At 50.6% G+C, this 27,758-nt stretch overlaps 2 protein-coding genes across 10 annotated transcripts; both read right to left on the bottom strand.

Moving 5' to 3' along the window:
* Positions 1–2,238: 2,238 nt before the first annotated feature.
* On the bottom strand, positions 2,239–14,097 carry CDCP2 (CUB domain containing protein 2). 3 transcript variants are annotated; one of them, XM_074875999.1, is made up of 8 exons: positions 11,989–14,097; positions 11,507–11,640; positions 9,363–9,710; positions 8,937–9,281; positions 8,096–8,449; positions 5,123–5,301; positions 4,638–4,919; positions 2,239–3,883 (listed from the first exon to the last, which is right to left on the bottom strand). In XM_074875999.1, the coding sequence occupies exons 2-8, from the start codon at positions 11,580–11,582 to the stop codon at positions 3,794–3,796; spliced, it is 1,674 nt and encodes a 557-aa protein (XP_074732100.1). In that variant the 5' UTR covers positions 11,583–11,640; positions 11,989–14,097; the 3' UTR covers positions 2,239–3,793. The 3 variants fall into 3 exon arrangements, with proteins under 3 accessions (XP_074732100.1, XP_074732102.1, XP_074732101.1); XM_074876001.1 differs by lacking the exon at positions 9,363–9,710; XM_074876000.1 differs by having other exon boundaries at positions 3,820–4,919.
* A 1,690-nt stretch (positions 14,098–15,787) lies between these two features.
* On the bottom strand, positions 15,788–27,732 carry CYB5RL (cytochrome b5 reductase like). 7 transcript variants are annotated; one of them, XM_074875993.1, is made up of 8 exons: positions 27,590–27,686; positions 26,971–27,122; positions 26,092–26,271; positions 25,011–25,159; positions 23,736–23,823; positions 20,504–20,608; positions 18,542–18,745; positions 15,788–16,892 (listed from the first exon to the last, which is right to left on the bottom strand). In XM_074875993.1, exons 3-8 carry the CDS (start codon positions 26,266–26,268, stop codon positions 16,689–16,691), a joined length of 927 nt encoding a protein of 308 aa, XP_074732094.1. In that variant the 5' UTR covers positions 26,269–26,271; positions 26,971–27,122; positions 27,590–27,686; the 3' UTR covers positions 15,788–16,688. The 7 variants fall into 7 exon arrangements, with proteins under 7 accessions (XP_074732094.1, XP_074732092.1, XP_074732093.1 ...); XM_074875991.1 differs by lacking the exon at positions 26,971–27,122 and having other exon boundaries at positions 27,626–27,732; XM_074875992.1 differs by lacking the exon at positions 26,971–27,122.
* Between the last annotated feature and the right edge of the window lie 26 nt (positions 27,733–27,758).

Here is a 27,758-nt window from a genome sequence, read left to right as displayed (position 1 = left end):
AGGATATTTTAGCCCAGCTTCTCTCCGGTAGAAGCAATTCCCCCAGGGAGGGAGAGGAATAAACCAGCCGATCTCCCAGGGGCTCTTCCAGTCCTGTTTTCTATGATCTACGATTTTCACCAACCGTTCTTCACCAGATTCGCAAGCAGACGTTTGCAGAGATAACGGAGGCTCTCCCTCCCGCACAACAGCAAAGCCTTTGTCTGCTCCGGAGAGACGCGACTCCACATCCATAAGCGAAGCCAGGAAATGGGGTGGCTGCATTCAGCCCAGCGCAATCCTATCATCAGGCTCTAAATAAATAATCAGATGAGTAATGGGAGCGCTCCCTACGCTCGCCACTCTCCTCGCCTGCTCGGGAAGCAACGGGCAAACGTTAAGGAGGGAAACTGAGGCCCAGCGCGTGAGGACTGTGGGCATGGTGGAGGGAAGGAGCGCTGGTGATGGATTCCCGATATCTGTTTGCAACTCATCTGAGTGGCTTTTACATGAGAAAAAAAGGTTTGCTTCACAAAATGACCCAGGCAGTCCCTCTCGCCAGACTTGCACAGTCCCCCTCCCCTGCTGGCCTCCATCCCCAGCCGGGGCAGTGCCCAGCCAGGGGACTTGAGACCCACTCACAGGGATCTTCTCCCCTCCTGGCTGTCCCTGTGTGACCTCCTGTGCTGCTGGGATCTTCACCCACGGGGACAAGGACAGACGTGTTTGCTGAAGGAGAACTGCTTTGGGTGCCGCTCCAGTCCATGCCATGGCCATGCTCAGCAACAGCACGAGTGGCAGTAGAGAAACCCTCCAGACCACAGAGATGTCCCTTGATTTATTTCTGGGGAGCTTTGGTTGCATGGAGGAGACCAGATGAACACAGATTTCTTATTAAAATTAATTTGCAAGGCCGGAAGAGCTCCAGCCCCTGGTTACGCGTCTCCTTTCTCCTCCTGGCCCCTTTCTGTTAGCTCTCTCTGCAGCTCCCACTTATTTTGCATCACATTGTTTATTGAGGTGACAAATGAGCGGGTGTCTCCCCAAGCCCCCCTCCATGCCAGGTGTCTCTGTCACACCTGGCTGTGGGCAGGGGCCGGCCGGGCCATGGGAAAGGCAAGGTAAGGCTCCAAGAGAGCCTGGTGAACCTCAGCCCCCGAGGAAGAGTACAACCACTCCCTGTCACACTGGGGAGCTGGGCAAGCACGAAGCACCCTGTGCACAGAGCCCCATTGATGGGGAAAGGTCGCCTGAGGCCAGGAGGGTGACAGCTACAAGGGGCTTTTGTCCTGGGTGTGACAGGGACAGGGATGGAGAAGTGCGATTGGTTCTGTCCGGTCTTTCTGTGCACCGGTGTGAGATGCTGGGGCTGTCGTGCTCTGGGACCATGTCTCAGCCAGCAGCAGCACACTGCTGGGCTGCCTGCAGCCCCTGGGAAAGGGGTGCTGGCAAGGGGGACAGCCCAACACGATGGGGAAAAGGAGCTGGGGGAGCTGTCGGGAGATTTGGGGAGCAGGGGGTGCAGAGAAAGCAGGATAAACCAGCTGGGAGCACATTTGGGCTGGAAATCCGGAGGGATTATCACTGGCAGTGCAGGGCTCTGGGGAGGCTTTGCAAAGCCACAGGCACATCATGAACCATTTGGCCATTGCTGTTTTGGATGGAAAACAATCCTGCATTAACTGGGGAGAGATGGTGCTCCCAAGTGCTGGCCACCAACCTGGGAGCACAGTCGGGGCCTCAAGTATTATCTCTGTCCCCAAGATGTCCCCTTTGCCCCATGCTGCCAGCATGGCACTCACTGGGGTCCTCATTGGTGGTTTTGAGTCCCCAAAAGCAAAGAGGACTCATGGCCAGCACTGGTGGTGACACCTCTAGGATTTTTGTAGCAGCAGCTTCCCAGGGTGTCAAATTTGGAATGGAAAGGGAGAGAGAGCCCTGTATATCAGGGAAGAGGCAGTTTAACAGGGGACGTCAGTGAGCAAAATCCTGTGGGGCAGCAGGAGACTGGATGCCAAAACCCAAAGGATAAAATGGGAGGCTGACACATGCTGGAGTGTGACTGGAGGCCGAGGAGGATCGGTGCTCGGCAAGCACGGGAGGCTTTCCTCCGAGGGGGATGACCGGCCCGAGTGGTTCACCGCCGGCGGCAGCCGCAGATGCAGCTGTGAACACATCCAGGAACAAGCCAGGAAAGGGCTTTTGTAAGCCTTCAAGTTGCATTTAATCGTCCCAGCCATGAGCCCCTGGATAATGTTCTGTGGGGCCAGGGTGCTGGGGAGCCCCTTGGCTCAGGGGAGAGGATGTGCTCCCTCAGCATCAGTCCTGCACTCGCAGGGATGCGTGCAGGCGAGCACTGCACCCGGGGGTGCTTGAGCTGCTTCGGGCTGGAGCCGGAGCTGGAAACCCTCCCTGCGGCGAGAGTGACAGCAGTCCATTTTGTTGTAGGACTCTGGGATCAGATCCAACTCCTTATTTGAGTTCAACACCACCAGCTACCCAGAAAAGTCTTTTTCCCTGCAAATCACAGGGTGCCGGAGGCTCCTGCTGGGCAAGGAGTTGCCCATCCTGTGGGCAAGGGGCTGGATGCTGCTGGGTGCTGTGGGCTCCCCACCAGGCATGAGTGGCTGCAGCGTTCACCTGTTTCAGCAAAATCTGGACTGCCAGGAAGGTTAATTATATCTTTAAGTTTCTTCAGTTGTCAAATCTTGTAACTATGGTCTCAAGCTGACAGTTATATACCTAGCAATTAACTGGCAGCAAGGCTTTGCAGGCAGCAGGGGGGTCTGGCCTTGTTCCCCGTCGATGTACACAACACGCTCTCAAAACATTGACTTAATGGAGCTTAACAGTGCTGGCAAATATTTCACACAGAAATCTTGCATTTGCCGACGTGTTGCACCAACAAACACCGAATCAATGCAGGCTCTGATAACGAAGGCTCCTCGTTAGGAGGCATGCGCAGATTTGTGCTGCCTTTCCTCCCCAGACACCCTCTTAGGCATCTGTGGGCTGGTGCAAACCAGGAGGAAAAGTCGCTTGGTCATCGTCCTTTTCCTTTACTGCTGCTTCCTCTGATGCCCTGATGTACAGACCCGTCCCGGCGAGCGTGGGATGCAGGACATCAGCCAGGAAAGCCTTTCACCCACGGGACTGTCCTGCTGGCTCCTGCTAAAAATCCCACCAGTGGATTCAGCAGCAAGAGGGGTTTGCTGTGTGGTGTGATGATTTACAGGAATAGCCAGTACCCTCCTTAGGATGGGTTCATGTTTGGAGATAGCGCTATCGAAAAAATGGCTCCTGGATTACCCACTGCCCTCAAGCTCGATGTTTTGCCCTTGAATGACCACGTTTGGACATTTTAAGATCTCTCCCTGCACCACACTGTGTTTTGCAGAGGTTGGGGTGGGTGGCCCCTCCACCAGGCTCCCAGGGCTGCATTCACCCTGCTTATGCAGTGAGATTTCATGTGGACTTTGCCATATGCTGGCTCTAGCCCATGCCAGGACAAACACAGGCTGCTCTGTGATAGCCACCTGCTGCATGATGCTGAAAGGGAATTTTCTTTGTGTTGGTACAGCACGAGAGGCAGGCGGGGGTTATTTGGCCATCCAGCAGTCAGTAGCATCAGGGCTCTTGGGGAGGAACCCAAGTTTTCTGGAGGTGCAGATGACAACAGGACTCCTGTTTTCATGCTCTCAGCTGCTGAGCTCACCTTCTGCGAGGACCAAGGGTGGAGGTCTGGTGTCGCTGAGGTTGTCAGCAAAACCCGTGTCAGTCCCAGAGGAGCCAACCCCTCCTGCTGAGGGCATCTTTAAAAGGTTACTGAAACCTCCGTGCCCAGGGTTTCAGACTCTGGGAGCGATGCCAGTACGGAGCTCACAGTGGTGGATGCCTGGGTATGCTGGAGAGGAGCAAAACACAGAGAAGAGAGATCATTTTCCTTCCCTCCAGCTGCTGGTGACTGAAGCGCTCAGGTGAGTCCTGTGAGCAACGGGTGGGTTAGACAACATGTGAAAATCAAATGAGGAGCTCCAGGACACCCGCCGAATGCGTCTCATCACCTCACCCATGGACATCCAAAAACCACCGGGAAGCATCTACATGAGCTACATCTATACTTGCCGAGTGGAGATACTTCTAACACAGCTCTACGGTACCCCCCTGAGCACGGGTGGGAGTGTGGAAAATATTTGTTGGGAATATCACTGTGTTTGGGGATGGTTTGTACCTTCAAGAATTCAGCTAGAAATAACTGAGAGGATGATTTGCAGCCATCGGCAAACAATGTTACTTTCCCGAAAGCAGCAGCACCAGAGGGAAAACAAATTGAAGCAGGTGCAGGAAGAGTTAGGAAGTGCAAGAATTGCATTCCCGAGCCAAATGGACAGATTGAGACAGAGGAACACAAATTGGGAAGGGAAACGACTGCCTATTTCCCAGATTTTTCAGGCGCTGGGAGGAGGCGGAGGTTGGGTTCAGGCTCTGTTTCAGGGCCTGGGAGCTGCATCTCCATTTGAGCAGCTGTGTCAGTGCTCAGCCTGGGGTGAGGGTGGATTTTGGGGTTCATTTCCACTCTGGGCAGGGCTGGGATTGCAAGCCCTGGAGATCTGGGGAGCAGCACCCTACAGAAGCACCAGCCCCACCACCGCAATGACCATGAGGAGCCCGGCCAGGATGCAGATGCTGATGAAGATGATGTCGCTGGTGTCCTGGCTCTTGATTTCACGGGTGACTGTTGCTCCCCCCTCCCGCTGCTGGGCATCCACCAGGTTTTCTGCCTGGCTGAGCCTGGATGGGTTGGGGCCGGCAATGAGGGTCACTGAGGCTTCCTTCCTCTTCGGCTCACACTGCACCTCGTACTGGTGGATGTCCTCCTGGTCACCCGCTGAAAAATCAATGTAGAGGGTGCTGACGATGACAGACGTGTTGTTGCGCTTCTGCAAGACAAGGGTTGTGGCTCATCAGGGCTTTGTGCAGCTCGCTTTCACAGGGGTTTGGAGGGCAGTTGCCCATGGATCAGACCAGCATCTACTGGTAAGACGAGACAGGGACTGGGAACTCCTCTCTGCAGCTGGTATGACCACTGCGGGGCTGACTATCTACTCAGCTTGCTTTAAAGGAAGGTTTGCCGACTGCTTACCTGGGATTCGGTGCCACAGGTGTCAAACCTGGTGTGTATTTTAAAGTTCCCGCCAACCACCTGGGCTGCACAGAAAGGGGTCCCCAAATAAATCCTTTTCCTCTCCAGCTGGGCCAGGGACTGCACAGGGATCTGGATGTGGAAGTCTGTCCGGGTGCAGCTGACGTTCATGGGCACAACTGTTGGGACAGAAAAGAAGGTACACATGAAGGACAGCTGGGAGGGGATTTCCCCAGGCTGCAGTGACTGCAGTAGCTCAGTGCAGAGCCACAGCCGTTTTCAAAGCTCACTGTCCCCATCACACACAAAGCAGGCGACCAATGGTGCCAGGAGTAGCAGAGACATCGGCTTCATGAGTTTGCCATGCATCTTGCAGCATACAGGTGTTGATGTAGGACTCATGTGATGAGTTTTCAGGAAGAAAAGAGCTACACCCAAACTGCAGAAAGCAATATCAGTATTTTAGCTCTGTCCTGTGACAGTCAGACACGGTTGGCTCCCAGGCACTACCCTGCTTTCTGCCCCAGGGAGAGACCCCACCACCAACCCTCTTGAGCTTCATTCTCCTTCCCAGCTCCCTGAGTGACACTCGAGTGCCATTACAGGCAACACCGTCATGTCATCACTGCCATAAGCAAGGAGGGATTTACCCTGTGAGAGCAGCCACTCTCCATCATTGCAAAGCCAGAGAAACATTTGAGTTGCTGCCCAGGATTAGACCATGAGAGCTTTGCTGATGGCTTGCTGTGGGCACAGAGCTCCCCTGCACGATACAACACCCCTGCAAGAGACTCTTACAGCGACAAAATGGAGGAGATGCATCTCGGGGGGACCCCACCCCTGCCCACCCTGGAGTGATGGTCCCCAAGGAAGGGTGAGCTGGGTCCCCGGCCCTGGGGCAGCCTCCTAGGGATGGCCCAGCCCAGGTCCTGTCGCAAGCATCATCAGCCCTCCACTGCCCCCAGAACATTATTTTTGATGGGGAGCTGGTGAACAGTGAATGGAGGGAGCTGCAGTTGAACTGCCCATGATGTCGAGACGAAGAGCAAGGCAATGGGAAACCCAGCCTCTCTCCATCATTCTGCCTCTGGCACCGTATTTGGCCCCTCTGGATGCAGAAAGCATTTCACAGGGAAAGAAGCAAGAAGGAAAAATGCCCCCCTCTTTAAAGTTAATCCTGACTCAGCTTGAACCAGCCACTTGGGCAGTATGAATTATTGAATTACTCCAGCTTCCTCTGAATCTTGGCCTTATGAAACTGGTAAGACGCAATAAAATCAATACAAAAAAATAGTGTCACTTTGCTCCACTTAGTGCATTATAAAACCATTAGAAGATTTACCAAATAACTAAAGTGCATTAGATCAAGAGGAGGAGGAGGAGAAAATGGATCCTATCTCCCGGCGTGAAGGCTTTCATTCAAATGGCCATAAATCATACACGCCTAGCCCAAGTCATGCCCTTTCGTGGGCCTGGAAGGAAAACATCTGCATGGCTGAAGGGCTGTAGATGTGGACACAAAAAGAAAATATTTGCATGGCTGAAGAGCTGTGGATGTGGATGTGGAGGCTGAGGTGTCCCTTTGCCACTGAGGGCTCCTGAGGAAGCTGGCGGTGGGGAGAGGCCGGTGCCCACGCTGAGGGCAGCTGCTCTCCTGGCAGGGCGCTGGCGGACGGATGTGCCACGCAGGCTGCTAATTGCAAGCAGATGCCCGAATCACTGGGCAAACATAGCAGGCAGCCTTAGCTTTATGGAGGGAGGCTTGGTTTTATGTCCAAGCTTTTGTCCACCGCCAACGTGCATCCGGCAGCGTGTACTGTGGGATGCAGGAGCTTCAGGCAGCTGGGAGAAGTCACGTCCTTCTCCATGATGGGGCTTTCCCCTGCTCTTCAAGCTAGCATCCCATCTATCTGCCTGCAAGCTCCTCCGTCAGGAATGGGGTTTCTCCATGACCAGACACAGCGAGGCCAAGATTTCTCTCCCTGCACATCACTGTAAAACAGTAAGAAACAGGACAAGGACAGGGACAGACCTGCTGTACACACTAACGCCCTACTAGATGTCTGGTACAACCTCTCACTCAGGCTGCAGAGGCTGAGAACAAAACTCCATCCCATCTCTTACTCTTAAAGCCACATACCCCCAGATCCCTTCTGCTACACTGAAAATGAAGAACGGTTTTGCTGCTGAGGGATAAAAGCTTGTAAACCCAGGGCCAGCCACCCCCAGATCCTGTGCTGCTGCTCCAGCAGCCCTGCTCCGGCTCCAGCCCGCTGACAAGGCTGCCCCTGTCTGAATCATCCCTGACACGCAGGTCAGCTCAGATGTAATTATCTTGAAATACAACAAATGCCATAAATTTGCTGGCTTTTGAGGTGCAAAGGTTGGCAAATACACAAGGAAGGTTACATGCCGCTCCTCCTACCAGGTGCGGATGCACTGGCTGGGATATGGGCACACTGGCAGTGGGGAGGTCCCGGGCAGGGCTGGCTGGGTGGATTTGGGAGCACTATGCCCCAGGAGTCCTGCCCCTCCGGTGCTGCTGTCAGTGGAGGAGAGGACATGGTTTATGTCTGCCTGCTCAGCCCTGTGCCAGCAGGGACGGAGCAGAGAACAGTGTCATGATGCTTGAGCTGGTCACCTCCCCTGGGGCTTTGGTCCCCTAAAAATGACCTGGGTTTTCTCTCCGTCATGCTCTGAGAGAGGAGCAGGAGCATGGAAGCAGCAGAGATGCCAGGAAGAGAAGCTGGAAAGCATCTCCTGAATACTAAGCACGACGTGGAGCATGTGCATCTCGCACTCTGCGAGAGCTGGAGCATACCCGCCGCATCTTCTCCACCCTGTCCCTGAAGAGCCACGTGCTCTCCTCCTGCAGATAGGTATCTTCACCGCATGGTTCTTCTGGAAATTACATGGTCTTGGGCATATCCCGATGGAAATAAAGCATTGCAGAGCACCCAAGTGAGACCTTACCTCCCACGTAGGCGATGGAGAAGCCCCTCTTGGCCGTGTTGCGGTCGGTGTGGAGGACCAGCAGCAGCTGGTTGCTGCGGGAGGTGATGGGCGCCAGGCTCTCCCACCCACACCAGCGCCCCAGAAGGGACCCGTCCTCGGTGCCACCATCGAAGGCAGCCAGGTGGTCATAGTCACAGCCACCTGTCAGGCTGCTCCGGCCCTCCAGCTCCATGTCCAAGAAGAAGACCTTGACCCGGTAGCCCGGGGGCAGCTGGATGCTCCACTGGCACTTGAGGTTATTGGGGTAGAAGTTGGGGTACCGAGGGCTGGAGAAATTCCCTTTGACAGTGGTGAACACCTCCTGGCACTCACCTGCTTAGGGAAAAAGGGGAAAGGAAATAATGAAAGCCAACCTGAAGCCCCCTGGGCAGGGATAAGCTGGCAGATGAGCAATCCCTTGTTTTATTGCTAAAGCATGCACTGCGCTCCACCTCACTGCTCCCCAGCCTTGCATTTGGCTGATGGACACCCATCAGTTTTGGGGAATATCCCAAGGTGGCCAAAGTCCTACAAGGGCAGACAGGGAAAACCTGTATCCCCAGGGAATGGCATGAGCAAGGGGGAAGGATGGCTCTTGCTCAATAGAAAGACAGCCCAGGGCCTGGGAGAGCCACACCACCACCATTTGCTTTGTGTGGTGGTTTACACTTCACACCATCACCTCATGAGCTCTCCCCAAAGGGCTCCTCTCCGCTATCATCTCCTCTTGCTGCTGTGGGAGGGACAGCATCACCACCACCACCTTGGGGACCCATCCCCACGTCCTTCCCACCGCCCCACCACCCCAAGAACCCCGCACCTGAGTAGAAATGGGCCTTGAAGCCCCTGCCACCAATGTTGAAGTCTGACTTGAAGAGGAGGAGGAGGTGCGGGGTGGAGGAGACGGTGCGGGGTGGGCGGGTGTTGCCGCAGTAGCGTCCCAGGCGGGGGGCAGCAGTGGTGGGGCCATCGAAAAGGGCCACGTAGTCAAAGCCACAGCCCTGGCCCCCCTCCACCTGGAAGTCGGCGAACACCAGGGTGAGGAGGCCGCTGCCACCGGCCCCCCCGATGTTCCAGCGGCACTCGGCGTCATTGGGGTAGCTCTCAGGGTAGCGGGGGCTGGTGATCTCCCCGGACAGCCCCGTCAGCTGCCCACCGCAGGCATCTGTGAGGAGGCACGGATGATGAGGACGGTGGGGGAGGACAGACAGACAGATGCTCCACCACCACCATCCCTCCTCGCTACCTTTTCGGTAGGCGGCGGCGAAGCCACGCTTGGCCACGTGGCGGTCGGAGCGGAAGACAACGGCCATGACGTGCCAGGCGGAGGAGAAGGGTGGTGGGGGGCTGCGGCCGCAGAAGGTGCCCAGGAGGTTGCCCCGGTCTCGAGCAGCCCCGTTGTAGACCTGGAGGTAGTCGTAGGCGCAGGCAGCATGGTACTCCAGCTCGAAGTGGCTGAAGGAGAGCAGGACAGAGGAGCCCTCGGCCACCACGATCAGCCATGTGCACTCCGTCTCGTAGGGGTACGGCCCTGGGAAGTTGGGGCTGGAGAAATTGCCGGAGGGTGCTGAGAGCACCCCCCCGCATTTGATGCCTGGGGGACACAGAGGTGGATGTGATGTCCCCTTTCCATGGGGAAGCCTAAAAGAACGGAGACGGGGTGCACAGCACCGGCTCCATCCCACCACCAGCACTACCAAAACACCAGTGCCCTGCAGATCTCCGCTGGGCTCGGCCCCCCCTTCTCCCTGGACACAACGAGTCCCCCCATCAGTTTTCATCCCTCCACTGCCCCCTTCTCCCCCCGCCACCCCTGTGCTGCTCCATGGTGTGGCTGCAGCAGGGCTCAGTCGTGCCCATGAGCTTGTCCTGCCAGCGACAGCATGACATCCCCATCTATTTATTGCTGGGAAAAAGCAGGGAGTGAGTTTTAAAGGCTCACTGGTTCCAGCCTCGCCAGTGCCCCGGCTGCCCAGCCCTTCAGCTTTGTGCCTCCCACTGACGATGCTCCCCCCTATATAATGGCGGTATCGGTGAATTCAGGCTGGAAGAAATAGGGGTGAAGGGCTCAATGTGCTTAACAATGAGTTATGCATGTAGGGATCGATTTTCTAATGAAATCTTCATACTGAGACATGGTTATTATAAAATAAGGCGGAGTGGGGGCGGGCGGCTGCCACCGGCCCCTGGGTCTGATTAGGGTTGGGGTGAAGAGGCTGATATAGTGGGCACATACATCATGTCTAGGAGGGACACAGACCCTGTGTAGCCCCCGGGAGACATGTGCGCGTTCCCAAGCAAGGTTGGGCGCTCGCTGCCATCAATCTGGGCCAAGTATATTGCAAATCAATAGTCAGCCAGCGCGCGTTGCTTTTCATCACACTCGCCAGTGCCGTGACCTCCCAGCGAGGGGGGGGTCCTGCGGATGTGTGTGATGCAGCACCATGGAAAATGGGTAAGAGGGGGGTGTGCATGTGTGGGTGTGTTGGCACAAGCAGCAAAGCTGGCCAGATCTAAAACCGCCTTGCTAATTACTAGGGATAGATAATAAAGTAATATGGGGCTGGTACTAAAGGAATAACGTTATTGAAATTAAATATCCAAGAGCGGAACGTGTGGGAGGGGTGAGTAGCCATGGGGCCCGCAGATTGATGGATGAAGGGCTGGGTGCCTCGGGGTGCTCTGGGAAGCCCAGGTGGGTGCAGGCAGGAGAGTGAGCAGGCAGCACTGAGCAGAGGGGCAGCCGCTTGCCCCTCAGGAGCACCCCCACTGGGGCAAAGATGGGGTTTGGTTTCTGACACAGCCCTTTTGTGAGAAAGGCCCTGCTGTTTTTGGGGAGGGGTACTGCTCGTTAGCCTGATCTGGCCGTTACTGGCCTGATCTGGCCCACCCCGGCCCCCAGATTACTGTGTTGTCTGCTAGCCCTGCCCTGCGTCCTGGGGGGTGTTTTATCCAGGTAAGGTGAGGGGTTTATTACACGCACAGCAGCATACACAGGCATACATACATTCACATATATATGTATAAATATGCGTGTATGTGTGTATATATATATTTATATAGGCATGTGCAACTCCATAAGTTAACAAACCCTTCAGCAAAGCACCTGTACACCACAACAGGACAACCCCTACCTGCAGTCTTCAGGGAAATAAGTGTGAGACAGAAAATCAAGTGCGGAGCAGTGTCCCACACTTCCTGCTGTGCTCAGTGACTGCAGATCCCAGCTCCTTTCCCCAGGCCAAGCTGGGCAGCCCCTGGCCTGAGCAAACCCCTCTCCCTGCATGGGCTGAGAGCTGGGACCTGCTTGCACCCCAGAGCCACTGCAGCACCCTCAAACAGCCCTCTGCTCCCCAGGGTCCCCACTGGGAGATGGAACCAGGCTCTTACCTCTGCTGGGAGCATCCCCGAGAGCCCCACACAGCATGGCCAGCGCTGCCAGGCAGCCCACCCCCACGCACCCCATCCTCCGGCAGGCAAATCTCCCCTCACCGGCACCTGAGCATCCTTTTGGAGCTGTCTATCTGTGAGGAAAAAAAAAAAATAAAGAGAGAAATAAATAAAAAGCGGGAGGACTGTAGAATTAATGGCAGAATGAATAATTCATCGCTTGTTTGAATTAAGAGCAGCAAGGTAACTTGATCTATTCCTCCCTTCCTTCACTCAGTTTTAATGATCTGGATCAAATGTCCCAAGGATTTACACTATACCAGATACCTTGTCAATACACTATATTTAGAAGAGATATTAATGTTTCAGATATGGTGTATAACGGCAGTAAGTCTGGGCTGACAATACGCCCTTAAGGGGCTATGAAAATAATTTAGTTCGCCAGGCAAGCCAGCGAACCAAAATGGGAATTTCAGACTTACCACGGAAAAGCACCTCAGGAATTAACGTGATTTGTACTGCGGCACCCACTGCACAAAGCCAGCCAGTGGTAAAAGCTAGAGAAACAGGGAACGGGATTTAAATGCAGCCACATCTCCAGGTCGGCTGCCAGGTCAGCATCCCTGCAGCGAGTGCCCAGGCTCTGCGGGATGCTCAGCCCGGGAAAGCGGCAGTCGCGAGCACTAAAGATAGAAAATCCCACCTCCCCCAAGGAAGAGTAGAGATGAATTGTGACTCACAGGAAAAAAACATTGATTATTATAGAACCTGCTAAGGCCTTGGAGAATTACCATCTTCTTCCATGCCGGCTCACACTCCTCCTCACCCAGGCTCTTGGATGCACTTGGCTGAAGGTAATCAAGCCTTTGCGTTCGGTAGGAAAGATGTGCTCCTCGTGCTCTGCCACATTAGCTGGAGAAAGCCCAAACCCAGCAGTGGTTCAGTTCCTTCCCTCCCACCCAGGAGAGAACAGACTTTGCTGCTGCCATAGCCCACACCCAGATGAATGCCAGGAAACAAAAACCCACACGGGCTTCCCGGCGTGAGGAACCTGTGCTAAAAAAGTCACCTTCAAAGCAGTGGGGAAAGAAGCAGTGAGTATCTCTAAATCTTGGGTGGAGAGACAAGTTGCATTTATTAATTAAGCAATGAGGATCGATGCCTGAGACATTTCCTGTGGATTAATGATGGGCTGGGAGGAGCTGATGGCCTGAGGTGCAGCTAAGGACCATTAACGCCAACTGGTCATGAATCCCCAGGAAATGCTCCATGCCAAGGTCGTTAAGTGCCTGCATATATTTATGGGTAATAATAACAACAATAATATTTGTACAGGCTCTCTCCCCACTGCCCGGCCTCGCTGGAGCCAGGCCGAGGGCTGGCGGGAGCATCGGGGCATCCCAGGCAGGAGCCCTCTGTCCTGAGCCCAGTGGAGGTGGGGGACATTGGAGTGTCTGTCCTGGGGCATTGGGCACCGCATCACCCTGTGGGCACCAGGACTAAGTGCTTGTTCAGACGAGTTGATGCAAGGCAGCTCTCCCTGTCCCAGGCTGCAGCGCAAAGCTCCTGCTCGGGGAGATGGCTGCTGTGCTGGCACATCTCCTGCCGACCTCTCAGGGACACTGCAGAGCTTAATTAGCTGCTTTGCTAACGGGTTTGGAGAGGAAGGCTGTCCCTGTGCCTTGTACAACACATGCGGGGCCAGTACCCACAGCAAAGAGGCAGGAGAGGTCTGGCACCATGGGTGATGGACAACGTGCTCCCCGGCTTCTCCATCGCTGCACAACAGAGCAACACGTTCATCCTCGCCACATCCATCTCCGGCAACACCCACCGTCCCTCAGCCCTTCCACCGATGGCCTCAGTGCCACGGCACCTCCCAGCACAGAGCTAGCGTCTGGGACACCAGTAGCTACGCAGCCGCTCTTCTCCATCCCTCCAGCTGCGCTCTGCATCAGCGATACCCCCAGGAGACGGGGAGGGGAGGCCAGGGCTGTGCAGCACAGCAGCTGTGCCCCCCCTCCCGGGAGACGGCATCCATCACCCGCCGGCACATTCACCCCCTCCTGACCCGGGGGTGGCCATTCCCCGGCTGGGCCTGAGCCCAGGCGACACAAGCCGGGAGGGAGGGGGAGGATGAGATGTGGTGGGGAGCGGGCAGAGGAGCCAGGCAGGTCCTTCTGCACAGAAGTCTGGCTGGAGGTGCTCTGGATAAATCCAGGGTGCTCTGGCTCCGGCCAAAGACACGGTGGGTGATTTTGAGGTGTGTCGTATCAGGGCTGCCTCTATTCCCCTGTGGGCAAATTTATAAATCATGAGTCAAAAAGGCATTTGATTCATTTAAATAGAAAGGATGTGACCAGGACTGAGACTTCAGAGAAGATCAAAGGTTTAAATACAGTCCCCAGGAGAAACGGGAATTATTTAGGCAGGAAATAATGAGATGAAATGGAGAAGGTATTTAGGCTGCACGTGAAGAAGAAGAAAGGAAGCAAAGTGAAGCCCCTCTCCCTGGCACAGCGCTGCACGGGCGGCGGGGGCTTCCCGGGGGGCAGCCAGAGCACCAAAGCATCCTGCCAGCACCCCCCTGCCCTGGCCTGGCAGCAGCCACCCACCATGCAGGGAGCTCACACACCTCCAGCTCCACAGATCCCCCGATAATTGACAGCATCGCCACCTTTTCCCTATGAAACTGCCACCATGGGGTAGTTTCTGGACTTCCAAAGGGAAGGAAACCTCTCATCTTCCCTTGGTAGGGAAAATCCTGCCTGAGAGCCTTTCCATCCCACGTCCCTGCCTTTGCAGGAGCACCACGCACGCCTCTGAAAGGAGCTGTCCCCACGGGGACGTGGCTGAGAAGAGGGGACTTGTGTGAAAGCCAGCCTGAGAAATGACAAAAGGCGGGAGGGGGAAGGGAGAGAAGGCCAGAAAATAGAAAGTGCCTACGGGCAGTTTAAAGGCCCCTTCGAGTTCATACTTCCAAGGGCACCATCTCCCCCACAGAGAATGTCTGGCAAAGACCCCCGTCCCCTCCGGCACGGCGAGCTGGGCTGCCGGCTCGGCATGCATCACCTCCTCCCGCTCTGCCTGCAGCCTGCCTTTGCAGGATTGCAACCCGCAGCATTCACAGCCTGCTCCGTCTCTCACCACCCTCCCTTTTAGCCACGAACAAAGACGGGAGGCTTCGCGGCAGAACGGCCGGACCAGCTGGGGAGGGTATAACCACGGTGGCCCATATGTGCTGAAATACCCAGACATATTGGGGTTGCGTTTAAAGGAACACTCCCAGCTTTCATTGTAGAAAGTCGTCGCTTTTCCGAAGCGAGCGTGAAGTTTTACTTCAGGCCTTTGCAAAAAGGCTGGGTGGATTTTTAGCAAAATCTTAGAAAGGCAGAATATTCAGAGCAAGAGGTATATAAGTAAGGATTTAAAGGAAAAGAATATAAGTAAGGTTTTCAGAGTATGTCATATTTGAGGAAAATATTTTCTCCATGTTCCCAGCCAAGGCCAAAGTAAGAAGAGAAACTGGAGAAAGCAGCTCCTTATTTTATCAGCCCCACGCTGTGCAGAACCACCTCCGCTACACAGGGCCTTACAGCGGCTGAGGCACGGTTTGGATGGGAGTCAAGAACTTGCCTTGGACCTATGACGGACAACTTCCCTGGATCCCTCTGCGTTAAAATCCAGAACCCTATTTTGGGTTACGAAGACGGCTTTCTTGTCAACTCTTGGTCTGATGAAGTGAACATAAAAGCTGCAGCTCCATGGGATTAATTCCAGGCATTTGGTAACTGGAGACAACCCTCACTGATGCGAGGGGAACCTACGCTTCCTCCCAACGCGTGAACCAGAGCCATCGTTTTAGTGCACACTGCTGATTTTGAGTAACTCTTAAACTACCTCTCCTTTGTGTAAGGTGATTGCAGGTAAAAAATGAGGCATGAACAATAATGCAACATCATGTCTAGGAAACCCTGACACAGGATGAACTGGGAATGAACAGAAAAGCACAAAGGTGTGCAGAAAGGCCGTGTTACCAGGTGTGGTTAGTAAATGGAGTGGTCTAAGAAGGCAGAAGAGTGGACAGCGGATACCCCGGAGGAAAGGCAGCGGTGTCTTGGGCCAGAAGAAGCAGAAGGGGCCAGGGCAGCCACGGGGTGTCCATGCCCCAAGGCATGCCCTCAGCTCTGCCCCCTGCCCCATGGGGGAGCGCCCAGCAAAGCCCTGAGAAGCTTTCACTCCTCAGGTGGTGTTCTCATACGCTTAGGGCACCTGTGAGAGTTCTGTGACAAAAAGAACCAGCTGTTTATTTGAAGAGAGGTTCAATTTAATGAACCAGGGCTATTCTACAACACTTAGGGGACACAGGAAGCAACCAACCATCCTCCCTGACAGATAGCAGCTACAACGTGGATGCTTTCTCCCACAGAGTTTTAAAACATGCTGTTTCTTTCCCCAGGCAGCCTTACGTGGGTTAAGGATCAGTGTAGACAAGGCAGGCTGTACCGAGGCAGGAGGGCAGCCTGCCTCACTCCTCACTGGGCATCAGTATAATTCCATCTCCATGTATAGTTTTTCCATATATTGTTGGAAAGGCTCTTTTCAGGGAAGATCAGTGCCTCCTTCTCTATATTAGTGTATAATGGGGCAACTGCGGCACACAGAGGTTAAAGTAACTTGCCTGGCATCACCTAGCAAGATAATGACACAACCAAAATGAACCCCACGGACTCCAGAGGGTCGGGCCAGTGGTCTGCTGTTCCCTTGGCCAGGCAGTCTTCTCCTCGAGGATTAAATCTCTCCTCTGGACATCTAACAGGGCACAATATCACTGCAGACTAACACGGATCACAAAGCAAGACACTGGTCTTTGTATTACAGCAGAGCTATGTACGTGGATGCTTTTTAGTACCCTTAGGATCTCTTAAGATTGCATGTAGAGACTTCCATTAACATCACCACGCTGTTCCCTGAGGTGTGGGTGATCGTAGCAGCCACTCTGGATCCTTAAAACACTCTCAAGAGGGAGGACCGTACTGGAGACAAATATTTGATCCAAAGGGTATGAAAGTATATGCACAAGGAACTCAGTCTATGGAGATGACTGAATTTGAGCAATGTCTGCAGAGAAACAAGGACATCCAAGACTCGGCCTAAGATTTCTTAGGTCAGGAATATTCTGCTAAAAGACAAAACAGGAATTTTCTTCTATTCCTGCAGCTTTCAAATATCTACTCATATCTTCATTGAATGCAGAAGAGCCACATATTAATACAAATGGCTTTCTTCGACAGGAGTTTATTATCATCTTCAGCAAGTCTTCATTGAGACGACCAGTATAAGTGTTTTCCTGATAGCTCCAAGGAAGTTTTTCCAGTGATGTTTCCTGAAAAGACAAAAGGTTTGCAGTGTGCCATGTTAAAAAAAGATGATTGCTTAGAGTCAAATCTCTCTCTTCCCCTCAGAGTACTGCACAGGACGTTTGTCACCCTTGTGACTCCATCTGGGTAGAACTGATCCATCCTAAGATCTATGTTTCTCTTCCAAAGCCCAGATAAAGTCTTTCCCTGTCACAAGACCTAGCCACTCACTCAGAGCAGACTGAACAAAACCAGACTGTAACTCTTGCCAAGAAACACTGCAGAACCTTCTCCTTTGAGAACCACTTCCCACCATGCCTTTTCTATTCCCAAGTCCTAAATCCTAAATCTATTCCTCTCTATTGCCTCTTCCATTCCCAAGTCTCTTTCAGTCCCATCTCCCTCGACCAAAACTGAAGGAAGCCAGCCCTGCTCCAAACACAGCTCTAATCCCACGAGAAATGTTAGATCCCATGGCATTAAATCCAGCGCGGACTCCCCTACTGCTATTAATTAGAAGCAGAAGGTGCTCAGATGTGGTGGTGACAGGCAGCAGAGTGAAATGCTGAGACAGACAGAAATATAATCCTAAAAAGGACGATTCAGAGTCAGTGCTGGACTACAACAAACCTGCCAAGAGAAGAGAAGGAAGGGAGAGATGTACACATGGGGCAGGCAGTGTTGACAGGGGTCAGGTGGGTTTCTTGCCCTTCACTGATTGAATTTCAAGACCTCCTCCTCATGCTCTTGAGGCAGCACTGTCCTGAAAAGGGTACTTAAGCTATTTCACCAGAGACTACTGGTTACTCTCCTATAAAGTAGCTGAGGGGGTGCCTAAATCACAAGTACTTTTCTCTATACCCAATCTCAACTTGTCGAGGCCATATGTGGAACATAATGTATGAGGTAGAGATACAAAAAAATGATTCATCTGAGAAACTAAAAATGCAATGGGATTCATTCCCTTAGCATAAATAATTCTTTCTGTATCCTCCCTGCAATGAATCCTCATTTCTGAGGGAAATAATTTTCAGCTACCAAATCTGTGAAGAACTCAGGCAACATTGGGACCAAATGGAAATGAAAAAGACTGCTCAAAACGTTAAGACCACTGAGAGGTATGCCCTCATCCCATGGATTTGGCAGAAAAAGTAATTTTACAGAGGGGGAAACAACTTTAAGAAGTTTAAAAATGGGTCAGCTGGGAAAGATAATTGCTGGGAAGTTGGTGCTAACATACTAGAAGAAAGGAGCTCTAGCCATGAGCAATGAATGGAAGATAAGGACAGATTAAGGCACTGGCATCAGGAAAGAAGAAATAGTTTATTTGCTGCGGGTCTCCTAGAGTCCAGTTTTCTTTGCACAAATGTTTAGGTGCAACAACAACCATCTGAAGTGGGGGGGAAATAATCAACAATGACTATGAACCAGTGGGCCCATCCCAACAGAACCAAGAAGGTAAAGAGGAACAAGCAGTGACAGTTGCCTCCCTGAAGTTCTCCAGACTGGTAGCAGTGTGAGAATATGTAGCAGATTTAAGAAGAGCAGCTACTGGATCACAAAATACTCTCTATGACTGGGAAAGAATTAAGATCACCTTGACAGAAAAAAACAGGGAAGGTTCATCCAGCACCCAGAACCTTCACATAAACACATTTCATATCCATTTATTTACCTGGCTTAGGACATAAAATATTCTGATGTTCCAGTATCGAGCCAAATCCTGGAGAAGAGATTTCAGATAAATTTTGTCAAATGTACAGAAGCAGCCAACAAGAGTTACAAAGGTTTCATCCTCTTCATCATCTGTTATGGACTGGAGGATGGGAAGCATTGGTGCGAGGCCGGTACCAGATGCCAGCATGAGGAGTTCTCCATGCTAGCAACAAAACAGAGAATTTTGAATGAGCTGAGGTGACTGGAAACGGATGTACTCATTGTCAGTTCCTGCTTGCTGCCGCGCTGGTAAAGGGCCCCGAGAGATTGAGAGAGAGAGAGAGAGATTGAGAGAGAGAGAGAGAGAGAGGGGAAGAGAGAACATATCAGAAGGTCATGAAGTAAATTCAAATCTCAGAATGTATTTTTCTGCAAAGAATATATATATAAAGATATACAAACACATTCAGGGTTTATATATCAAATGTAACAAAACTGTATTTTACCCAAATATAAATATTTATCCTAACTTTAGCCTTGATTTCAGTTAATTTATATTTCAGTTCCAATTCTGCAGTACACTTTGCTGACCCACTGTGTGTTGTTTTCCCACTGGAAATGCTCCCTGTGTTTATCTTGGATGCTGCAAATCCTGAATGTTCTCTGGAGGAAATGGTTTCTTCTCCATCCTGATCCATGTATCTTCCTGGTGCATTATTTCACTTTTCTCAGAGGGCTATCAGCAGCACACAGTGCTTCCCACCTGCAAGGGGGGACATTGACTCGACTCAGGATAGGGATGTTCAGGCAGTAAGGTGCTGTGCATAGGAGGACCGGAAGTTCCCAGCACTTTCCCCAGGTGCCAGCCACCACACCAGTGCCAGAACTGGGACTGAAGCCCCTATTAAGCTCAGAGGCTGCTTGTGCTCTGTTTTGATTGGGCAGTTTATTGTGCATGGAACTGATCTGCTGGAATCTGAATCCTATTCTATTGGCAGCAAACAGAGATAAAAGAAAATTTTACTATGAAACTAGTATTTGAGACTTCTGCTATAATTCCTAAATAATAAACAGTTCTTCTACAGCAAGTTGCTTTAAAGATTGCTCAGGTGCTTTGCCAACTGCATGTACACGGATCACCCAGAGAGCCCCTGAATGCAGCCGCTTCGAGGCATGACTGCCATGTTCTGTCCCAAATGATTATCTGGAAGCTTTTAAGAAGAGAAGGGAACAGTAGCCTAAAACAGCAGGGAGAGCATTTCAGGACGCAGAACACAATTGCTCTGCATGGAGCTCGGCCACTGGGCTTTTACACCCTTGTTTCTGTTGGGGGGGAAAAAAAAAAAAGAAGAAGAAAAAAAAAGTACAGCTTTGGGATCTTAATGACCAGTGTTTCAATTTTGCTCCTCATTTGAAAGGTCAGAATTAAGTAACCGAATTAGTATGTGTGAGAAGGCTTCCTCTGAAATTGGATCTGCCTTTCTTTGCAGCGAGTCTGGTATCAGCAGGTGGGATCAACATTTGCAGAGTGGCTGGGTGGCGCGACACCTCACTGAAGCTGCTACAGTTCAGGGAATACCCAAGAGAAAAAGAACAACACCTCTCCTTCGCTCACGCTCGGTCACAGAACAGCAGTGTGGTTCAAACAAGGCAAAACCCAATCCACACTCATTGCTGGTACAAAATAAGTTCCCTTTGTTAAACACATCAGGAACTCCTAATGCAAGTGATGAACAGAGAGCCTTGCTAATATTTTCCAGGCTCCCGTCCACAACCCTCTCTTCTTCCTCCTTAAATATTCTGCAGTTCAGTAAGGTGTACTTTCTCCAATTGACTGCTAATGCTCTAGCACTGTACAGTAACCCAGGAAGTCCCTAAAATAATCATGAAAACAGTAATCAAATTGATGTCTTCCCTTCGGAGTATTAAACAAAGCTAGCTGCCACAGGCTGAAACATCCTATGTCTCTTAGGGAACTAACCTTATTAGGTCGATATGGGAACCCTCCAAACGGCCCACGCCAAAAGACCGTGTCTCCTTTTTTCCACGTTTTTATGTATTGTGACATTAGCCCAGCTTCATAGCACTAATAAAAAACATTGCACAAAAGAAAAGAATAATTATACTCCATTGGAAAGTTTCCCAGCTTAAAGTCAATTATAAAGTTATCTACATTTAAACAAGAAAGGGACAAAAAAACATTTCATGTGTTTAAAAAGAAAGAAAGATCATTCTATTTGAAAAACAACTCAAAGTCAGACCCAAAACAAAGACATTTAAATTAAATCATATTGGATCCATTCCAGTTTGACTATAATGTAAACACAACCCACTCTCACGCAGCCTGAATCTCCAAAACTGGAAAAAGCTTATCAGAGTTCTTGCTTACAAAGCACACAGAGAAGAGTGTCTTGAATGCAAAGCACAGTCCAAGCCTTCAAGTGTTCTCTAAATCTCAGGGTATGGGGTCTGGAAATGCCCTCTGGGTACTGGTAGTTATATAAACACTGCATAGCTCTTGCTTTATTTCAGTCTCTCAGATGCTGTGTTGATACAATTAGTGATCCGAAGTCAGATTTCTCATTTATAAAACTCTTGTTTTCAGAACAGATCATCTGGACGCTAAGGGATGTCTTCACATTTTCAAAAAAATATGTTAATTTGGGCCTCACAGAAGAAAAACTTAGCAAAATCTGCTGTACTTTCTACCAGGCACAAAGGATCTTATCTAGGCTTTTGCCTGCAGGAATGCTAACCTCACTCATGACTGATGAGGAAGGGTCAGTGCTTGCTAGAAACAGAGAAGCAAGAAGAGGCTGGAAAATGAAGGGCTCATCCAAGCAGTCTTGTTGCTATGTGCTGTATATACCTGTACATCCTATCTGTATGACCACGTTATGGTTAATGAGAACAAACATGCACAGAAGAACAGCCACAGTCTAGGGGATCTGGCCAGAGAACAAGGGCTGGCCCGAGCAGCAAGAGCAGATAAGCCCAAGAGCTGTGGCTGGTCTCGCACAGAGGTGATGCCACTGATAAGCGCAACGCAACCAGAGGTCAAAAGATGAGGTGTGATTTAAGCCTTTAAAGACTCCAGCCCATACGAAAGAAGCGTATTTTGGGGTATTTTCTGCACACGCATTGGACAGAAGCCCAGCTCCACACCCCGGTGCCTTGGCTGGCCACCAAGCTGCACTGCAGGCAAATGAAATTGGTGAACCACAAAGAAGCTAAGAAAAAGCGAATGAGCAAGCGTGTGCTTGTGCTTGCAAGCAGCGTTAGCTAATAAAGAACATAGATGCTCCTCCCCTCCTAACAACCTCACTTAAACAAGATACCTGAAGTATTAACAACTATTAGCACCAGTTGTTACATTCAAAAGGTAAATGCAACATACACACATCAAGGCTCTGAGTTACTGTCAGAAACATTTTATGTTCAGAGAGCTCTGGGCAGGTACCAAGTCTCATGCAAAGAGTGTGCAGTGGCATCAAAGGAGCTGTATTTTATACCTCCCTTCTTCAAATATATATGGAAACCCAAGGCAAGAACAGAAAAGGCAGCCCCACTTACTGCCTATTCCCAGTGGACCAGGGTAATGGAAACTAAAACAATCCTTCTTTCACCAAAATTATTTCCAAAAATTGAAGTGAGAAGTGATTGAGTGGGTTTAAAATGAATTTTTCTAAATAAAAAGAAAAAAATAATTATCTCCTGGGGAAAAACTTCTACACCCAGTTTTACATGGAGAGAAACCCTAACATTATAAAATCACTCAAAAAGAGGGTTATGCTCTCTAAATGGCAACTCCCTCACTCTTAACTGTAGTATCACAAATGCAATGCTATAATAACAGGAGACAGAAGGATTTGAACAGTGCTTGGATTGCATAGTAATAATAATAATACAGTACTTTCCAAAATTGCCTGAATAGTGTGAAATATACCACAACCTACAGGGTGAGTTATAAAAATGGCTGCTTTACACTGGGTGTTACCAACCTCTTTTGTCACTGCCAGAGAATAACTATAGCTCCCTTTGGGATGAAAGGTTCTATATAAAGGAAAGGTATCATTACAATCATTACTATTATTATTGAAATGCAAAACCTGCGAGTAATAAGCAAGTATACATGAAATTTCACAGTCATCCTGTGAACGTATCCTATTAATACAACTCAAATGCAACATTTCTCTCCCCTACCATACGCCAATTGCCACAAGAATGGTGAAATGACCCTCCCACAGGTGTCCTATAGAAGCTGTACACTTTTCTAAAGAACAGGGTTTGTGTTTGAACATATAATGCATAATAAACCCCAAAAAAGTGAAATCCTGGAAGGCTGGCAGAGGACAAGTGGTCATTCTCTGCAAGCCACCTGGGATACCCAGCACTCTGAGTTGCACACCTATACTGAAGCCTGTGTCTGCCCTGAGGAATCACTAGTGACATACAAATGCAGTATCAGAAAAATTTTCATCAATTTGATATTCTCCACACAAAGTAATCACTTATGAGGGCCCTGCAGACTTTATTCAGACGAATTTCCAAGCCAAGTTCTCCTACAAATCCTTCTGAACTCAACCAGCATTTTGTGGTGGCCTCCAGAAGGGCTGGGACACGCGTCCAAAACGGGGCTCTGCCACCCCATGAACCCCAATAGGTACAGCCTGTGGGCCACAGGGACTCTCTCAGACTGCAGGCAGCTCCAGAGCCCTGCCTGCAAACCAGAAACAGCTGCCTGTCTACGTTTTTAAACAAAATGAAAATTTTCCTGAGAAGTGTTCTTAAAGCAAAACACAAGGGGGAAGGTAATGGCTGGGCAACGACTTCCCAAACTCAGTGGTTCAACTGGGCTGACAACCGTGTGTGATTTCAAAGACAGATTGGAAAGGTGAAATGAAATCGTGGAAGTGGAATGGGCACCTCTTTCCAGGCCGGTGACCACGGTGCTCCTGAGAGGTTCTCCCAAGTACTTAACAGGGCTTATGCTGCAAAGCACTTGTTTGTGCATCACCTTCCTCTGCTTTCAGTTTTGTGGGAAAACCTACAATTTTTATCAGCAAAGCACAACTGCTTCAAAATAACACCGAAACAGTCCATGAGGGATTTGAGAGAGTCTCACTTGAAGTGCTGACAGCGTGCTTGGTTCCTAAAGAAAACACGGTCCCCAGCACCTTAGACTCTAATCCATATTGTACAGGCTTACTTACTTTCATTAAAACTTCAAAGTACCCTTCTGCATTCCCTGGACTAATCGGGGTATAGGCTCGCTGGACCTCCAAACCATTCACCACTCCTCTGAGGAGAGAAATACAGGAATCCACTGTGACTTGGGTCATTGACTGGTATTACCAAACTTCTGCAGTTCTCTGGGGAGATGAGGGAGGCTGCAGGTCCTCTTCCCAGTGGCCCAGCCTGTGTACAGATACAAAACATTTCCCTTCCAGAGGTAAAAATCCAGGGGGAACATAATGGCTAAACACACCTTTTGTTTTCCCAGCGGTGGCCCCAGCTGTAGCTCACATTCAGCTCTTGGACACACCCCTGGACGTCTGAGCCGGTTTGTGAGAAACAGCCGAACGTGCAAGAGTGGCAAAGGGCAGAGAAAATATTTTCATGGTTAAGTTTGCTATCCCTTTTGGGCTGGGGTCTACTTTCCTTTCTGTGTCCAGACAGCATCCGGTAATTAAATAATGAAAGCTGGGGCACAGCCCTGACCCCAGGTCTTGTCAATATATACTGTATTTTCCTTTAAGTCTTCTCTTTCCATAGAATATATCCACCCTGCTCTTTACTACTGACTGTGGTAATTGATTGAAGGGACCGAACCTTTTCCTCTGCAGCATTATAAGAGATGGCTGAAGGGAGAAGCGTGTACTTTGAGCAGCCAGCCAGCTGTACACATCAGCTGTTAACGTACAAATAACGTCAACAGATACAGATCAATGGCATCATAACATGACTTTTTCTATCTGGCAATGATCACCACAGATGGCTGAGAGAGACATAAACTCTTCCCAAGTGGCTCCTTTCTGGCAAGCAATAAACTATGCAGGAGGGTTGTTTTGTTAGAAATCAGGCAGGAAATGCCTGGACACCGGGGTAACACCCCGGGTGCTGAGTTACCTCAAGACACACGGCCTAAAACACCGAGCTCTGGGCTAAGCGCAGCTCATTGTCTTCATCCCAACGTGCTGGAGTAAATCATCTGTCTTTGACTCTTTCTTTCTGCAAATGGATTTTCTTAATCACACCTGGTTCTTTCTGACCCACTGACGCAAGGATAATGCTGAAGAAAAATACAGCTTTTGAATGGCTTTTACCATAAAATTAGTAGCACTAACGAGCTCACAAGTTCTTTCATCTGTGTTACCGTGGAGGTATAGGAATTATGATTTGCCTGGTATGAAGCCTTTGTCTATTGACAAAAACCTACATATTAGGTTACATAATGCAGACTGTTTAACTAGCAGAGAGAACAATACCTTAACACAATATGTTGTCCTAAACTCAATCGCAGACTGCTATTTCCCGGTAATTCAAATTTGTACTGGTAGGTGTCCTCTGTTAGCTGCTCCACTGAGCTTATGTTGAATGCAGTAAATGTATCTGGATTCAGTTCTGAATTATTGCTCTGCAAGAACAACAATAAATAATTACTTGGTTAGATGATGTCTTTTATTATTTCATTTTTCTTTGGAAGCAACCGTGTGCGCTAATTTAGTGCCGGAGATACTCAGGACTCCAGAAGAACGCGTATTAAACGCTGGGGCCCAGCGCAAATTTCAGCGCTCTGCTGATTCATTATCATGTTCTGCGGCATGCACTTTGGGATCTTACATTCCCTCCCCCTCCCCTTTTTAAATTACATTTTTACACCTTCCAGCAAGGTCATCCTATTATGACTCACCACAATCATCTTCTCATGTCTGGAAACAAACAGAAATAATACTGCTAAAAAGAGCTGAGCGCTGCTTTGGGGGCAACTTTGAAACCTACTGATGACCACTGCGAATAGGAAATATTGTTAGCTGTTTCAATGCTGATCATTTTTGCTTGACCCAGCATAGTTAATCTTATGTAAAAGGGCACTGACAAGCGTAAAATTACGCTCTGAAGGCAACTACTCCACCACACACAAAGAAGCTTTTTTCATCCTCAGAATGAGTCTAAAAATCGGGAAAAGGTGAAAAAGGTCAGGAAAACAGAGGTTCTCCGAGGAAACCATCAGAGAAAATTGTGATTCTTTGTACCTTTCACCTATTCCACTTTCCAGAGAGGCTGGCTCTGGCTGGCTGGGGTACCCCAGCAAGGAGAAGCTGCAGACCCAGAGCTGTAATGCGACACCAGGGCGAACTCGACACTTGGAAAATCACATTACAGCAGGGAGAGAGCGGGCAAGGGGGAGGGTGGCTGTGAAGGCAGAGTTTGGGGAATTGCGTTTACAGTCTTCTCTTAAGGCACCGCTTTAATCTATTGCTGCATCCCTTGCCCATCACCACAACCCCACATGCTAACAAGTACGATCAAAGCACAGGCTCTAGGATGTGAAGAAGATAAATTGACCTGCTCCTTGTTTTCCAGGAGGAGGCTTTTGTCTTGCTTTGCTTTGGCCCTCTCCCATTGTGCAAGCTCCTTCTCATACACATCATAGATGCAGGGTTTGCAGCCGCTGCCGCAGCACTGGGATGGAGAAGGTTCCTGGGGTTTGAGAGCCAGCCAGTCGTGCTCATTTCCACTCATTGTCTGCAAAACACAAGCCCTGCATCAAAACCAGCACACTGAAGAGCCGCACGTGCTCATCAGCCAAGCATTATTTGGAGAAGGACTGAGAAAATCTCTCTCAAGCATCCTGCCTGTGTATCTCAGAGGACACAGAAAACTGAAAACCTGCAAGCCGATCTGGTGCCTGCAATGATCCATTTTTGCTCAAGCGCTCGCTGCCTCTGAGCTGTCCAGTGCAGGAATGCCAGACGTGGCAGCTACCGGCCCAGAGCGGCACAGCTGACCCCAGCCCAACCTCAAGCTCTGCTTCCCAGCCTGGCTGCCCAGCGAAAGCGACCTCCAGCAGCAGCAGGCACACCCTTACTCCTGCTCGTTCTGCCATGGTGATTTCCTACAAAAAAGCAGCTTGGTCACCTGGAGCACAAACATCTTAAAAATCTGCAGCTTGCTCCACGAGAATAAGTAACAAACCCCAACCACCAAGACATGGCCTGCTGGAGCACAGCTTTAAAATGGGAGGAGGGCAGTGAGCTGAAAGTGGGGTTTAGAGCCAAGAGACCAGAGACAAACGTGGTAAAGTCACAGGCAAACAAACACTTTGGTTACTTGGCAGATTTGAGTTGGGCTTTAAATGCAGACATGTAGGAAAGGGCAAGAACCATGGGCAGAGTAATTTTTATCCCTTACAACTACCCTTGTTCCAGGCACGTATGTACCTACCCAATGCTCCTCAAACCGAAATCATGATGCAGCCCTCTGAGGGACTCTGCTATTTTTAAACAATGGTTGGCTTAACGCTGTTCCCAATGCATTTGTAACTCTATCAGACAAAAGGAGGTCCACAGGAAATTATAAAGCCATGGGTGAGGAGGCTGAGGAAGAGAACACTTAACACTTAGAGCAGCTTAATTTTCAAGGTTAATTAATTAACTAACCTTCACCCCTGCAACACAAATACACTTATTCTAACATTACAGAGAGAACCAAAAAGCTTTCCACAGCGGCTGCCAGTTCCATGCCCCCATTGCGGGTCTGGGGGGCCTGAGCACCCACAGCTCCTCCACGGGTGATGAAGGGGGGGGGAGACCCTAACTAGGTCGCGGGGGAACCCAGGGTACCCACGCTCGGGGCTGGCCACATTTATAGACTTTCAAGCACTTACTGTGCACGGCCGGGGGCCTGGGAACCCGCCCCGCAGAACCCCGGCCTAGGCCCAGGCCCAGCCCCAGCCCCACGCACCAGGTCTGTAGGCCCCGGCAGCCCCCGCCCGCCAAGGGCCGGTCCCTCAACTGCCCCTCCCGTCCCGTCCCATCCCATCCCCACCCGCCTCTCCACTTACCAACATGGCACCTGCCCTTCACCGACCCTCCCTCACCGCGGGGCGCCTGTTCTCCATTGGCCGCCACCGCCGTCAGTCCCCCGGAGGGGTGGGGAGAAGGGAGGGCATGGGCCCGCCTGCCGCGCTCCCGCCGTGCCGCGCGCGCCAAGATGGCGGCGGGCGGGTGCTG

Source organism: Strix uralensis, chromosome 8 (assembly GCF_047716275.1).
Source record: "Strix uralensis isolate ZFMK-TIS-50842 chromosome 8, bStrUra1, whole genome shotgun sequence".
Classification (NCBI taxonomy): Eukaryota; Metazoa; Chordata; class Aves; order Strigiformes; family Strigidae; genus Strix; species Strix uralensis.
Note: the sequence above shows the minus strand (reverse complement) of the source record. Positions and strands in the feature narration are given on the sequence as shown.

Coding starts and splice junctions, on each gene's coding strand:
- CYB5RL (XM_074875991.1), bottom strand. CDS start 27,646: ATGGAGAACAGGCGCCCCGCG. Junction 26,272..27,625: donor TGGAGAACAGGCGCCCCGCG/GTGAGGGAGGGT, acceptor TGTGTTTTGCAG/ACAATGAGTGGAAATGAGCA. Junction 23,824..25,010: donor GGACAACATATTGTGTTAAG/GTATTGTTCTCT, acceptor TTCTCTCCTCAG/AGGAGTGGTGAATGGTTTGG.
- CDCP2 (XM_074875999.1), bottom strand. CDS start 11,582: ATGGGGTGCGTGGGGGTGGGCTGCCTGGCAGCGCTGGCCATGCTGTGT. Junction 9,282..9,362: donor CGCCGCCGCCTACCGAAAAG/GTAGCGAGGAGG, acceptor GCCTCCTCACAG/ATGCCTGCGGTGGGCAGCTG. Junction 8,450..8,936: donor CAAGGCCCATTTCTACTCAG/GTGCGGGGTTCT, acceptor TTCCCTAAGCAG/GTGAGTGCCAGGAGGTGTTC.